Genomic DNA, 15,563 nt, shown 5'->3' with positions numbered 1-15,563 from the left:
CACACACACTCACCCCCTAACTCCTCTCACACTCACCCACTCACACACACCCCCTAACCCCTCTCACACTCACACACACTCACCCCCCTCACACTCACCCACTCACACACACTCACCCCCTAACCCCTCTCACACTCACCCACTCACACACACTCACCCCCTAACCCCCCTCACACTCACCCACTCACACACACTCACCCCCTAACCCCTCTCACACTCACCCACTCACACACACTCACCCCCTAACCCAGGGGTCGGCAACCAAAATAACAAGAAGAGCCATTTCTTTCCAATTCGGTACAAAATTCAGTATTTCAAGAGCCGCAATGCATCTATGTACATACGTACATATCGTCAAGAAGCAGCCCGTAAAGAGCCGCATGCGGCTCCGGAGCCGTAGGTTGCCGACCCCTGCCCTAACCCCTCTCACACTCCGCACTCAAACAACAACCGCCGTTCATCACCAAGTGATGCTGACGTCGCCACAGCGGAACACACCCAGAGATGTGCCATGGGATTATCTGAGGTGACTGGCAGATGCACCAGCTGTGCCAACCCCATCACACTAACTCGTTCCCTCACACACTCACCCCTAACCCCTCACACACTCACTCACACACTCACCCCCTAACACTTCACACACTCACTCCTTCACACACTCACTCACCCCCTAACCCCTCACACACTCACCCCTAAGCCCTCACTCACTCATCACACTCATTCCCTAACCCCTCACACACACACTCATCACACTCACTCATTCCCTCACACACTCCCTCCCTCACACTCACACACTCACTCCTTCACACACGCACCCCCTAACCCCTCATCACACTCACTCACTAACCCCTCACACTCCCTCACACACTTACACCCTAACCCTACACACACACTCATCACACTCATTCCCTCACACACTCCCTCTCTCACACTCACACACTCACCCCCTAACCCCTCACTCACTCATCACACTCACTCACTAACCCCTCACACTCCCTCACACTCCCTCACACACTTACACCCTAACCCTACACACACACTCACCCCCTAACCCTTCACTCACACATCCCTCACCCCTCACACACTCACTCATCACACTCACTCCCTCCCTCACACTCCCTCCCTCACACACTCACTCACACACTCACTCCCTAACCCCTCACACACTCACCCCTCACACACATACTCACTCATCACACTCACACCTAACCCCTCACACTCCCTCCCTCACACACTCACTCACACACTCCCTCACACACACTCACCCCCTAACCCCTCCCTCACACTCCCTCCCTCACACTCACCCCCTAACCCCTCACACACTCACATACTCACCCCCTAACCTCTCACACACTCACTCATCACACACTCACCCCCTAACCCCTCACACTCACCCCCTAACCCCTCACACACTCACATACTCACTCACCCCCTAATCTTTCACACACTCACTCATCACACACTCACTCATCACACACTCACACCCTAACCCCTCACACACTCACTCACACTCCCTCCCCCCTAAACCCTCACCCCCTCACCCCTCACACACTCACCCCCTCACCCCTCACACACTCACCCCCTCACACACTCACCCCCTCACCCCTCACACACTCACCCCCTCACACACTCCCCCCCTCACCCCCTCACCCCTCACACACTCCCTCACACACACTCACCCCCTCACACACACTCACCCCCTCCCCCCCTCACCCCTCACACACTCACTCATCACACACTCACCCCCTCACCCCTCACACACTCCCTCACACACACTCACCCCCTCACCCCCTCACCCCTCACACACTCACCCCCTCACCCCCTCACACACTCACCCCCTCACCCCTCACACACACTCACCCCCTCACCCCCTCACCCCTCACACACTCACTCCCTCACACACTCACCCCCTCACACACTCACCCCCTCACACACTCACCCCCTCACACACTCACCCCCTCACCCCTCACACACTCACCCCCTCACCCCTCACCCCCTCCCCCCCTCACTCACCCCTCACACACTCACCCCTCACCCCCTCACCCCTCACACACACTCACCCCTCACACTCACTCCCTCATGGTGACTTCAGTACTAAGTTACTCTCAATTCCCGGAACGAAAGGGGCGGGGCTGGGGGGGATGAGTATGGGGGGAGCCCCCCCATCCCCCCCTCGCGCGCATGCGCAGTACGGCCCGGCGGGGGCTGAGGCCGGCTATGGAAGCGGTGGCGGCGCCGCGCGTCCCCGTGCGGGAACGGGACCCGGACCCCCACGGGGCCCCCCACGGGACCCCCCACGAGGCCCCCCACGGGGCCCCCCACGGGGCCCCCCACGGGGCCCCCCACGGGGCCCACAATGGGGACTCTGGGACCCCGCAGCCGCGGATTTGGGGCTCCGCGAGGTCGACTCTCCGCCCGGCGGCAGCGGCGTCGTCTCCCTGCGCCATGGAGCAGGAATTCCGCGCGATCGACGTGACGGGCGAGTGGAGCCGCGTCTACCAGGTACCTCGCGGGGACCAGCGGGGACTTGCAGGGGACCTGGGGGGAGCTGCGGTACCTCGCGGGGACCAGCGGGGACTTGCAGGGGACCTGGGGGGAGCTGCGGTACCTCGCGGGGACCAGCGGGGACTTGCAGGGGACCTGGGGGGAGCTGCGGTACCTCGCGGGGACCAGCGGGGACTTGCAGGGGACCTGGGGGGAGCTGCGGTACCTCGCGGGGACCTGGAAGGGGGCTAGAGGGTCCCGATTCTGAGGCGAATCGGAGATACTCCGAGTTGACTGAGAGGAGACCTGAGGGGGGGGGGGGGGCGTGTACCGCGCGTTTCCAGAGGGTATCGAGGACCAGTGGGGACCCGGGGTGCCTGAAAGGGAACCTGGGGATGATAGACAGGGGACCAGGTACGGGGTGGAGTGGACAGGGGACCACGAGGACACCTGGGATCGCTAAAGGTGGCCGGTTAAGACCCCGAGGGGTCCAAAGGAGACGTGAGGGGACCCGACCCCGAGGGGACACGACCCCGAGGGGCACTAAAGGGGACCCGATGACAACTTCTGTGGAGCAGAGGGGACCAGGGGGGGGGGGGGGGCTGGGGGAGGGGGTCGCAGTGACTCATCCGGGGCCTCGATTATCCGGCCACTGAGGAATCCCTCAACCACCTCATCACTGCACCCCCCCTCGTTACTTAAAACGAGTTACATGTTACATGTAATGAGTTACATGTAATGAGTTACATTGTTCACTATCACTCGTTACATGTAACTCGTGACATGTAACTGGTTACCTGTGTTCACTATCACTCGTTACATGTGTGCACTGCGGTGGCATTGCCACGTGCTAAACGTATTTTAACTCGGTAGGTTGGCGAATGCAGTCACATCTGTTGACTCTCACACTTTACATTTGTCTAATGATCTCGTGATGTTGCGGCTCTTGTGTGGACAGTGGTGCACGAGCACAAATTAACACGGAGACTTGAACACATTCCGTGTCTATTCGATCTTGCGCACGACGGCAATACGTTCAGGAAGGCTGCCAGCCACGACGAGAGAGCTTCAGGAGAGAATTCGTGGAGTTTTTCTGTTCCTCCTCCACTGAAGGAGCCCAGACTCCTACCGTAGTTGACTACATAGTGTCAACAACACTCCTCTTCTTCCTGTGTGGCCTCTCAGTGTGCTGCTGCTGCGAAGGCCCATTTGCCCGAAACGTCGCCCGGTATATACTCGCTCGTTTTAAGTGTTACTGACGGGTGTGCCGAGTTTTGTTTTTGCTCTTTGGGGTGATTTCAAGTCGAGCTACATTTGTGTGGAGAAACCGAGATTCGAGGTAGAGGAAGTTGACGCCAGTGGGGGGCGGGGGGAGGGGCTGCCCCGTGTCACATTCCCCGTAATTGCTCACCAATTCGTGTGTTCAAGTTTAACAAACACAGACATAATAAAGTTACATCTATGGGACCTTTTTTGCCAACATCCAAAATGATGAAAAATCAGAATAGGGTGTTACCCTTCATGACAATAAAAGAGGTGTTAAGATGTTCAAATACCAAATAGATACCTTGTTCAAGGTGTCAAACATGCATGTTTTGCCACACGTATGTGTGGGTTAATGCAGACTACGCCTTGCAAAAGGTATCTAATTGGTGTCTGAACATCTTGACACCTGATTTATTGCCGGAAAGGGTAAAACCTATTCTTATGTTTCTACTTTTTAACAATAAAGTTAGATGTTATTCACTTCACTGTTCAATGTAAGAATCTACTATAGTTACACAGGGAAATCGGCTGAAGGTTGTGAGTCCAAAATCCTGGTTCGTGGTGGTGAAGGGGGGTTGACTCTGCCCATCTATCATTCCTCCCTCCCTCCCTCCGGGGGAAATAATTCTATAATCACTCTGTCGGAAAATCAACAGTGGTTGTCCTGTGGATAGACTCGTCCCCGCCATAGGAATGTGGATTTTCCACCACCGGCGCAGGGCTGCTCATTTGATCAGGAAATCCCTTTAACTCGACCTGTGCTGGAGCTGTAGTGCAATAACTAGTGTCAACCGTGATGGTGTCCTGATGCAGGATCAGTGAACCGACGCATCGATTTAATATCGATTATTAAGGCTCGAGACACTCATCGAATCGCCTGCTTGCGAATCAATTGGCCGAGCACAGGGATGAGACAGCATTGGTGCTCACTTAACACTTTCCCAGACCACCGTCTTAGTTGGGGTTAATGATGACTGTGATTGATGCGTGTGCACGCTTGTTCCGTCGGTTGGCGTGTGTGCGTGTGACAGGCAGGCGGTTGTGCGTGGTTTTTGTTGTGTGGCTGTTGTCTCAATGGATGAGGTGGTTGCGTGTGTGACAGGCAGACGTTTGTGGTCGAATTCCGGTATCATCATCGCCAGGAATCTTTCTGTGAGATTCTTGGAAAAGTCGGATTAGCCAACCGTGCGACCCTTGACCCCCCCTCACTCTGCATGCTCTCCCCGTTTACCCGGATGCCACTCCTTATTCGCTTGAATTCGCGTGCTGCAACGTTGAACACTCGTGCTGCAACTTGCCACGGCATCGCACGTTGCGCACTTCTTCCTCCCCTCGGATTGCGGTGTCATTCTCCTGACGTGGCCAGTTGCGAGTCCCACGGGCCGAGCGGTCGCGCAATTGCCACATCTTGCAGAGGATCACGGTTCGATTCCAAGGGCTGCTCTGGTTACTACTGTGGGTGCATTGACATGGAGGTGGTAAAGATCCTGTGACGTTCTCAAGACTTTCAGTTTTGAGTTTATTTGATTTTTTTTCTTCAGAGATGATCCTGTTTAACTAGTTTCTCTGCTATTTTACAAGGGAGATCTGTGGTGGGTGAGCACAGTAGCGGGAACAAAGACAAAGACAAAAACATCAACATTGCAGATAACGAGTATAGGGTCCTTTAGGAATATTACACAACGAACAAAGAAGGTGTAAAACGGCCATAAACTAATCACACGAGAAATAAAAAAACAGCGACAAAATCATTTACGTCCAGGTTGTTCAGTTGATTGTTACATCGCTGGATTGTGAGAGGTGGCGGCGCCTTGGAGAGGACTTCATGCAGCAGTGGATAGAGCATGGCTGATGATTACGACGACGACGCATGAATGAAAAGTGACATACCAACACTCCGATAGATGCATGTTCTCAATCGGGGCATTTTGGCTGCCATGACGTGGACTTGAAACGCAGCCTATGGCAGAGGTCACGAGAGAGCTTCGCTTCGCAGTGAAGCGTGGAGAGCATGCACGCTGGGAGTTCCACCATGAGGGAAACTTGGAATTGAGAAGACGTGCAAGATAGAGACACCAACATCTCGGCCGTTGAGAAAAGTGGGCTCAGCCAGGATGCATCACACATGGAAGGGATGATGGCAACGGGGGTGGTGGTGGTGTGAGTGGGACATTCCAGGGCCGGGTGCGACAAGGCTGGACAAAAAGCATTAGGTGGACATCATTTTGGCCATCTCTTCCATCGGCACAATTTTTTTTCATCGCACAACCCTTTCTCCCCCCCCCCCCCTCCTTTGCCATTCAGGTCTCCCCCTTTACCGCTGCTCCCCCTCCTTTGGTTGAGCACATTAACGCGTGCGCTTTTTGGTTGAGTTGGTAAGTGAGGGACTAAGTCTCCCCCCATGCATTCTCGTAGGCTGTGGTTGGAGCCTACGTCGCGGTCGGGGTGAAATTGTTATCTCACAACGAACAACAGATACCGACTTTGCTGTGTCCCCGGGGATAAAGTCTGAGTCGTCTCGACTGAGGAAAATTATCGATTTCCCGGAAAAGTGTAAAGAGCCAAAACGTTTGGTTTTACATGGTCTACCAATGATGTAATTATAATAACGATAATAATAATAATGTTATTTGCGCGAGATTTTGTGTGCGAAGAGTGGAGGCTGTAACACTTTTTCACGGTCTCTTCACGACTCACATGGATTCTTGAGCCCGATAATTGATGTGAGTCATGGGTCGTTTTTTTATGTAAATTGCTTTGAGATATTTCGATATGAAAGGCACTTTATAGAATAAAGAATATAATTATTAATGACCGCGGTGTAGCTTGGAGCGAACAAGAAAGTGGATATTCGTAATAATCATTGGCATTGTGAAGCATCACGTGAAGTGTTATTCTTCGTCATGCTAGAACCAGCTTGTTTGACGAAAGTGCGAGGTGTATGTCCCGACGCGGCACTTCCTCTGAGAAGGAGGCTCCTGGTCCCAGCAGGGCCTCGCCCCCCTCCCGTATGAAGGAATTGTTATTTGTGTTCCCCTCCGTCACGAGCCTCCCAGCCGCGGAGTGCCAAGACACCACCCGGGTTCCAGGAATCCTGCGCTCAACCGTTTCGCAGAAATGCTCCCATGAAACGGCCGCGCGGTTATAGTAGTAGTAGCGCCGCGGTGGCATTCGCATTGGCATGGGTTTGTGCCATCGTCGCACTGAGCTGGTAGCGAGGGATTGGACAGGCAGAGATTCCAACTGATGGACACGTGAAGGATCGTGGGTGAGACTGAAGAATCCTCGCGGTGAGACTTGAGAATCGTCGTACTAAGAAGTCGTCGTCCCAGTTTGATGGGGAGTTTATTCGATGCCTTGTTTCGAAACGTGATTACCCTTGCCCTTCCACGCTCCTCACACCACCGCCTCCGCTCTCTACCCCCGCGCCCCCCCGCCCCGTGCTATCGGCAGGAGCTGCGCGAGGAGTCTGCCGCCTGTCCCTACAAGGCCGCCAAGCGGCCTGAGAACAGCCGGCGCAACCGCTATCGTGACGTCAGCCCCTGTGAGTGGACGCGCGGGGCGTCGCCGCTCGCACGGCGCTACGAGCCAGGCCCCAGTAGCCCCCTTGTATGTGGCTGCCTGTATCCCAGCGCTGTGGTCCTCACCTGTTCCATCTGTATGGGATGGTGTGTTCTTGCCCCACGCATGCGTGGGTTTTTTCCATGTACTACGGTTTCCTCCTACATGCAAACACTCCTTAACTCGCTGAAAACATGTTCATATTAGTGCGCCGGCTCGCATCGTGACTCCTGCCTTGCTGCTTCTCTGTGGTTCCTCCACACGCCTCTGAGTCCTTTTCACTGTTCGAGAGCGAGCAAATATTGCGCGGTGCGTTACAAGTTGACGTTATTGTTAGTGGGGTGGCACAGGTGCCGCATCCATCAAACATCATCTCAGTCAATGCATAACACCTGGATCTGTCCTGTAAACCACCCACCCACCCCTTCATGTACCGTGCAGGCCTTCATAGGTTATCATGGATAACACTTGACCCGACATCCTGTGTAGGCTACATGGGCAATCTGTCATCGGTGTATGTGTGTGTACCGTATGTGCTTGCACATACGGCACACACAGCACACATGCATTACCTTATGATTACAACTGTGACCTCCACCCCCCCCCCCCCCCTCCAGTTGACCACAGCCGCGTGCGGCTGCAGAGTGGAGATGGCGACTACATCAACGCCAGCCTGGTGCAGGTGCCACAAGCTCAACGCAGCTACATTCTGGCACAGGTGACCACTAGGTCAGGTCAATCCCACCTGGGGTCGCCACTGGGTGAACCACCCGGCGGTGGTGCCCACCCCTTAAAGCCCAGAGCCGACAAGCTCACCTCAAGCAGTCGCTGGGGGTCGATGGATAGACGCTACCAAGTCGTCAACAATACCACCGCTAGACAAAGACTTGGTGCAAGTGCTGCTCGCTTAGCATCTAAGGGGGTGGGTGGCCAGCACCACACCCGGCCGCCTTTGGCTCCCCAGTGCAAATTTTTTGATACACGCTACACCAAGTACTCACATAAGGCTGATTCGAGCTAGGAGACACCTAGGACCAGTTCAGATATTTGTCACCGATGTTGGCCGTGAGCGGGAATCGAACTCGGGTCGCCGGGTTCATAGCGCAGCACGGGAACCACCAGGCCATCGCTTCCCAAACCGCTAGACAGTTTGCTGAGTTTTGCTCACGGTGAACCGATACAGGAATGCCTCACACACACCTCGAATCACTCGCGCATCTGCGTCATGTTCGTGGCAACGCTGTCACTCGGGAAACCCGGACGTTTTGCTCGGCCTGGCGACAAACTCGATGGGTTGGCAACGCTGCCTCCTGGGCTATGGGGTACGACCAGGTCCGCCAGCTGCGTTCGTTCGTGGGATGTGCCACCTTTCCCTCCCGCCCCGTCCCCTGCCCTGTGCCCGCAGGCCCCACTGCCCAACACGTGCGGACACTTCTGGCAGATGGTGTGGGAGCAGAATTCTCGTGCCATCGTGATGCTGAACCGCACGGTAGAGAATAACGTGGTGAGACGCGCGCCCATTTACTGCTCGTCGTCATCCTCATCGTAGTGAGCCACGGTCTTTCCACTGCTGGACAAAGGCCTTCCCACGCCGTCGCCTGCGACACCACAATTCATCTCGCTGTGGCGCATGAACTCAGTGTGGTCTCAGCGCTCCATCTTGGCGCTGGTTGTCATCTCAGAGCCGTGCTCCTTCCTTTGGCTGCCATACCATCTCCAGCTCACGATGCGCATATGAGCGGCTCGATTTTGTCAACTCAATTGTTTTTAAACTCCTTGTCGGTTCGATGTAACGAGTTCCCCTAACCCCTGTGACCACTAGAGGCCGCCGCAACACTGAATACAACTTGGGGTCCGTTCCAGTTTGTGATCGTGTCATTTATAATTATTGATTGGAAGTGCAATGTATTTGTGACTGTAATCTCGTGTGGCAACGCGGCTGTAATTATCCTTGATCCCAGGATTATCCTGTATTGCAACGATCCACCGAACTACTGGGCAGAGTGGACCGTTGATCGTACAGCCGGGCTACACTTGAGATTGTTTGAGTAATCGATTAATCTTCCGATGGCTTAACTTATCAGATAGACACGAACGACACGCATACGAGTGGCTCGATTTTGTTCCCACGCATGTCACTGGATGGGAGGTGGTGTGCGGGGCTTCTGGGGTGCGGGTGGAAGGGGAGGGGGTTTAAGTGGCCTGAGTAATCGGCCACAACGCAATTTCGTTGATTATATTATAAGTTTCAGCCAAGTAATCGGCTTAAACTCAACTAATGTATGGCCGCGGTGTGGGAAGGCCTACGTCCGGCAGTGGATAGGCCATGGCTCACTATGGCTGCAGTTAATCGTGGCCGTCTGTGCCCCACCGCTCCTTGCATGTTGCGTGCTCAGAAAAAGTGTGAGCAGTACTGGCCCAAGCGGAGGGACGCACCCAAGAGCTTCCGCGACTCCCCGGTCGTCACGCTGCTGGGCGAGGAGCGCACGCCCTTCTTCACCGTCCGCGAGCTCCAGCTACACTTCCTGCCGGTGCGTGCATGTGTTCGCTCGTGTGTGTGTGTGTGTGTGGGGAGCAGTAGTGTAGCGATTAACGCGCTGCACCACGAACCTGGCCACCCGAGTTTGATTCTCGCTCACGGCCAACAGTGCCGATTATCTGAACTGGTCCTGGGCCTCCCTTAGCCTCAAATGAGTACCTGCTCGTGTGCCTTTCTGGCCTTCACAGGTGCTCGCTAACAGCACTTGCCACAACAGTCTGTTAAGGCTATACAGGGGATCTTTGTGTGCGTGCATGTGTGTATGTGTATGCAAAAATTACAGGAGAAGTTACATTGAGGGATACATTTAAAAAATCACACGTGAACTTGAACAAGAGAATAATGCGTGAAAACAATTACAGAAACAGTACAAATTTCTAGAGAGAGGATAAATTACACTTGCAAATTCACAATTAAACCACAGTTGCAAGTTGTAGTTGCAAATATGGTAAAGTGGTTCTCATGGTGATGCTGGCACACGCGGCCTCCTCTACGGTGCATAACATTGCAGGGTCTTTAATGTTCAGTGTGAAGCAGATGGCGCGTAGTATTTATGGTAACTGCACTCACAGTATTAACCGGGGCGGCCACGGGGCCTGAACCGCAAACCTCCGCAATAAGTGCCGAGCGCGCTCCCGGTCGGCCACGGCGGCGCTGCCCCCACCGTGGCTGGCGAGTGAGTCAACGCCCACGTCACGGTTTTCCCCATGCAGACCAAAGAGACTCGGACGGTTCTGCACTTCCACTACACCAAGTGGCCCGACTTTGGAGTCCCAGAATCCCCCACGCACTTCCTCGACTTCCTCTTCCGGGTCAGGGCCTCGGCGTCGCTGTCGCCGGAGCTCGGGCCGCTGGTCGTGCACTGCAGCGCCGGGATCGGCCGCTCGGGGACGTTCTGCCTGGTGGACACGTGCCTGGCGCTGGTACGACGCGAGATGGGCCGGCGCCGGCTCTGCCGTGACACGCGCGGCTTCGCTGGCGTCTCGGCCCGGCCTCGATCGGCGAGCGAGCGATGAAGCGAGCGGCGAGGCAGCGTTAAGTTCGTGTTACGTAATGACCGAGTGAAATGATTCGTCGATGTATGTCAATGGGCGAAATGTCCTCTTTTTTTCACCGGAAGCCGGGGCGCGTCGGCGCGTCTCTCCCACAGGTGGAGGGCACGCGCGAGGGTCTCGTCCCCCCGGATGTGCGCCAGGTGCTGCTGCAGATGCGGCACGCGCGCATGGGGCTCATCCAGACGCCCGAGCAGCTCCGCTTCTCCTATCTGGCCATCCTGGAGGGCGCGCGCGCCGCCCTGCCATCAGCAGCGGCGGTTCTGCCTGAGGTGCCGAATCTCTCCGTAATTTTCTTGGAAAAATAGGATTGGCAAAACACAACCCTTGACCCCGCTCACTGTGTGTTTTCTCCACCTTTACCCGGCCGCTGCCGGGTAAAGGATGAACATGCGTGATGCCACGGCCTCACGTGTTGCATTTGCTTCGTTCGCTGGGAATGCGGTGTCATTCTCCCCACCTGGCCGGTTGCAGGTCGCATGGGCCGAGCGGGCACGCGATTGCCGCATCTTGCAGAGGATCGCGGATCGAGCCTCTCGGCTGCCCTGGTTAATACCGCGGGTGTATTAACCATGAATGCTACAGCGCACTGTGTGCCACACAGCGGACGTTACAGATCCCGTCACATTATTTGAAACGTGGAAGGCGATGTGTGCCGGTATCGGGCTCCAAAATTTCCAAATTCGAAATCTTCACTCGCAAGTTACCAGAGGTGTGGACTCGAGTCATGTGACTTGGACTCGAGTCAGACTCGAGTCATGAATTTGATGACTTGCGACTCGACTTGGACTTGCATAACAATGACTTTGTCCCACCTATGAGATGTGGACTCGAGTCATGTGACTTGGACTCGAGTCAGACTCGAGTCATGAATTTGATGACTTGCGACTCGACTTGGACTTGCATAACAATGACTTTGTCCCACCTCTGCAAGTTACTCAAATGAGGAACCTTCCTTTGTGATAGCCTCGCGCTTTAAGAATGGCACAAATACCAAATGTGAATGTCATAATTTTACTTGCTGAAAGGAGGAGGAGTGTGGAGCTGAGGGAGCGGAGGGAGAACGGTTGGGAGAGCAGGCGCTGGCAACCGTGGCTGTGCGGGGCAGCGACGGCGAGGCCGGTGGCGCCACGGGTGAAGCCGACAATGCCGGGGTCACGTGGTGGTCACATGGTGCGGTGGAGAGGGCGGCCCCAAGGGAGGATGATGAGCGGCAAAGGTGAGGTTTCTTATAACCTCCCCGCCCTCACCTCCCATTTCTCTTCACTACCCCAGAGACGTTCGTGAGGGCGACTCGACTAATGTTGCCGCATTCCTCTCTGCTTGTGAAGGGACGATGCGAGTGACGCGGAGAGCAAGAGCCTCAAGCGGAAGTCGGATTCTCCTCCTCTGCAGCTTCCGGACGACGATGGGGGAGAGAGCAGTTGTAAGAGGTGCGTCCAGCAGTGGCCCTCCTCTTCGCTTTCCCTCCCTGCCCCGCCCAAACCGCCACCCCAAACAACAACCACAAACGCCATTCGCCACCAAGTGGCAGTGATGTCGCCACGGCGCTTGTGCCAGGCGAGGTGCAACGCCACCCTTGGCACACGCGCGTGTTTCTGCGCGGGATGCTGGATTGTGTTTGTAGGGGGTTTCGCACCTTTGGCAAATAACGTGGGGTGGCTGCCATTGTTAAAGCAGCCCGAGTAATCGGCCTCACTTCGTACTGTCGATTATGATATTTAATCGATGAATCCACAATCAACGAGTCGTCTCGGCACTAATGGGAACACGGTCACTGTTGATCGTCGCCAGTACACCCGCTGGTCTTTTACCGTGCCATCCCCGCGTCTCTCGTGTCCGCGTGTCTCCCCACCCCAGGTTGCGGCCCTAGCCCTCGCTACGTCGGCCGGCACTCGGCCCATGACAACGGCGGGCGGTGGCATGCGCGCCACGCAACGGAATTACCTTGGCGGCGGTGGCGGCGGTGACAGCGGCGGCGACAGCGGCGGCGACAGCGGCTTGGCCCGGGGCACCACCACAGGCGTGAAGCGCCACCACGGGCGCGACGCGCCGCGAGGACAGGCGGCTTCCAGGGAACCTTGAGCTGGCGAAGTGAAGGGAGATTTTTCTGTTTTTGTCAAAGAGCTTCTGCAGCAATGGTGTGGGGTCTGCAGAAGCCTCCAGGTTCCACTGCCTCCATATCCTCCTCCTCCTTTGCTTTCTCCTCCTCCTCCTGCTGCGGCTACTGCTGCTGCGGCTGTCTTGACGCGGCCACAAGTTTCAAGAGCGGGGCAATGTGAATGCTCCACGTGTGTTTTTGTTAATGATTGACAGCTTGCCCGGACAGGCAGACTAAGAGAGGGCACCACTAGAGTCGGACTTCTGCCTCTGATGGGCGCGGCATGGAAGAGGGGTGGACCGGAGCTGTGTCGAGGTGCGGCGATGCGGTGTTCCCAAGACTGCCGTGTTTTGTACTCGTGTTATTTTTCTATCGGCCTCAGGTTTTGTCACCACGCTCGTTAGCGGTAATGAATTGGCTAGTGGCGGGGTGCTGGCTGGGGAGTCGGGCCCTGCCCTCGCTCGGGGGCAAGGAGGGACCGGGGTGCGGAAGGGTATTTATCCCCCGGTGAGGAAAGTGAAGTCGCCTGTGAAGGGCGGCGTGTGGGGAATCTTGGAATGTGTTGCGAGTGCTTGTTTGCATGTCAACCTTGGTAGCGGTGGTGCGAGCGGCGTGGTGAGTGTAGCGAGTGCTATGGTAAAGCACTGGTATTGTGATGTCACAAGTCATGTGACTCGTGCCAAGTCAGCCCGTGGTGTCGGCGGCTGCTGGCCTCGTGATCTCTCATCGCCAACCGCTGCCACGACCCGACGTCTCCAGTCGACTCGGTGCACTGCCGATGTGCTCATGGGCCACAACTTTGAGCCACAACTTTGAGCCACAACTTTGAGCCACATCCACAAGCCATGGCAGAGGTGGCTATACCTGATGATGATGCATAAATGGAACGTTAACTCTGGGCAGTGTGCGGCAACTGTGGTCACCACCCAGCACAGGACCCATGGGGTGTGTAACGCCGATTCATCACAGTCGCGGTTCACCACTCTGCTCCTCTTGATGCAATTATCTGGCTCAACCACCTCGATGTAAAATTCCAACTCTTGCACGACATCAACATCAGCCATACGAAATAAGATTTCCTGTTATAAATCACAACCGCCATTTGGCACGAAGTGGCAGTGACGTCACCACTTTAAATCACTCACACTTGTACACAAGCCCAGCCTTGGATCAGGCTTAAAAGACCCGCGTGTGGCTATCTATGGTGTTTTTTTGCACCGTGTCGGTCTGCACGCGACTCCTGCTGCACGTGAAGCTGCCCAGCAAACGGCAGTGCAGGTTGTAGAGGGCAGGGATTGCAAACGCTTGCGTCAGGTTTGAGCGCCCTGCTGGTGCGAGCGGTATTGGTGGTGCGAGTGTAGTTGGTGGTCTCAGTGTTGTGATGGTATACATGGTGTGGATGTCATGATTGTGTGCGTTGTTTTGCGGTTTGAGAGTTGGTTGTGGTGGTGTGACTTGGTTCTCCTGGTGTTGCCAGCGCAGGACCTTTCCCGGTTCCAGCCTCTTGGTGGAAATGTGGATGATGCTTGCGAAATAAAGAAACATTCCAACAACACCCCCTCGCTCTCCTGCACAGTCATCACATTGCGGTGCCATTACACAGTTGAGTGGCGACGCGGGCTCCAAGGTTGTCTGAAACTAAACCCCAAATTAAATCTGAGCGCTGAGCTGACCATTACCGAGATCTCTGTTTAAGTCCGGGTTTCACCTACGACTCAGGAAACTGTTCTCAAATGCCCGGTCGCCAATGACTGCACGCAAAAATATTTATTACATTCAAGTTTGGTTCTGCACTTAATTTGACTCAATTCTAGCTCCTAGAATGAAAAATATCGGTTTGACCGTCATTACTGTCTGTAGCAGTGGGTGGGAAAGCGCTGCTGCTGCACGTGTGTGGATCCACCCAGAGGTGACAGTAGCTGTGTGATACTGTATCCGCCTGTGGGCTTCGTTGTGTGGACCAGAGGTCACTTGAATGGATTTCATGTTAAAGGGAGCGCTGTGATATCTGCTTCCATGGGCCGTTCTCTTCACACGGGGGTGGGTGGGTGGGTCTCACTGCTCCAAATGGATCGGACAGAGACAACGCAATGCCGATAGCGCAATCGGGATGAAGTTAAAGAAATGACGCCGACAGAAATGAGAGACGCGAAGACGGGAGAAGTGGTGAAGACGTTTTATTTTAAACTATCTCCGTCGTCACGTGGTCGACTACGCGTTGTTATTCCGAGCGGAGCCTCGCATGGGCGACTACGGCGAGGGTGGGCGACGCGATGGTGGAGCTGATGCTGCCCGCGTGGGGGAGAGTATCATGACGCCGCCAGCAGCACTGCATCTCGCCGGCTCCGGGTCGATGACCGGGCACACATTTCCTCACCGCATCCGCATCCAGGGTCCCTCTGGCTGTGAATACTCCGACTCATGTGCCACCGACCCTCGGTCTCCCAGGAATAGACTGAGGCATTGCGCCCTGGGTGCCAACGACGCGTCGATGCTTTCCCCCACTTGCATATGTTGGTAATGGGTTGGTGTGACCACTCCACTTTGGCCTCTCGCGTAG

General features: G+C 55.4%; 1 protein-coding gene across 1 annotated transcript; it reads left to right on the top strand.

Moving 5' to 3' along the window:
• The first annotated feature begins 2,014 nt into the window (after nt 1-2,014).
• On the top strand, nt 2,015-14,558 carry PTPN2 (protein tyrosine phosphatase non-receptor type 2). The gene is made up of 10 exons (XM_078617745.1): nt 2,015-2,502; nt 7,204-7,294; nt 7,929-8,029; nt 8,717-8,815; nt 9,708-9,842; nt 10,564-10,773; nt 11,001-11,174; nt 11,931-12,121; nt 12,234-12,335; nt 12,763-14,558. Exons 1-10 carry the CDS (start codon nt 2,182-2,184, stop codon nt 12,773-12,775), a joined length of 1,437 nt encoding a protein of 478 aa, XP_078473871.1. The 5' UTR covers nt 2,015-2,181; the 3' UTR covers nt 12,776-14,558.
• Nucleotides 14,559-15,563: the final 1,005 nt, after the last annotated feature.

Source organism: Lampetra planeri, chromosome 54, assembly GCF_965212315.1.
Source record: "Lampetra planeri chromosome 54, kcLamPlan1.2.h2, whole genome shotgun sequence".
NCBI classification, from domain to species: domain Eukaryota; kingdom Metazoa; phylum Chordata; class Hyperoartia; order Petromyzontiformes; family Petromyzontidae; genus Lampetra; species Lampetra planeri.
The sequence above is the reverse complement of the archived record's forward strand: the minus strand, read 5'-3'. Positions and strand labels throughout refer to the sequence as shown.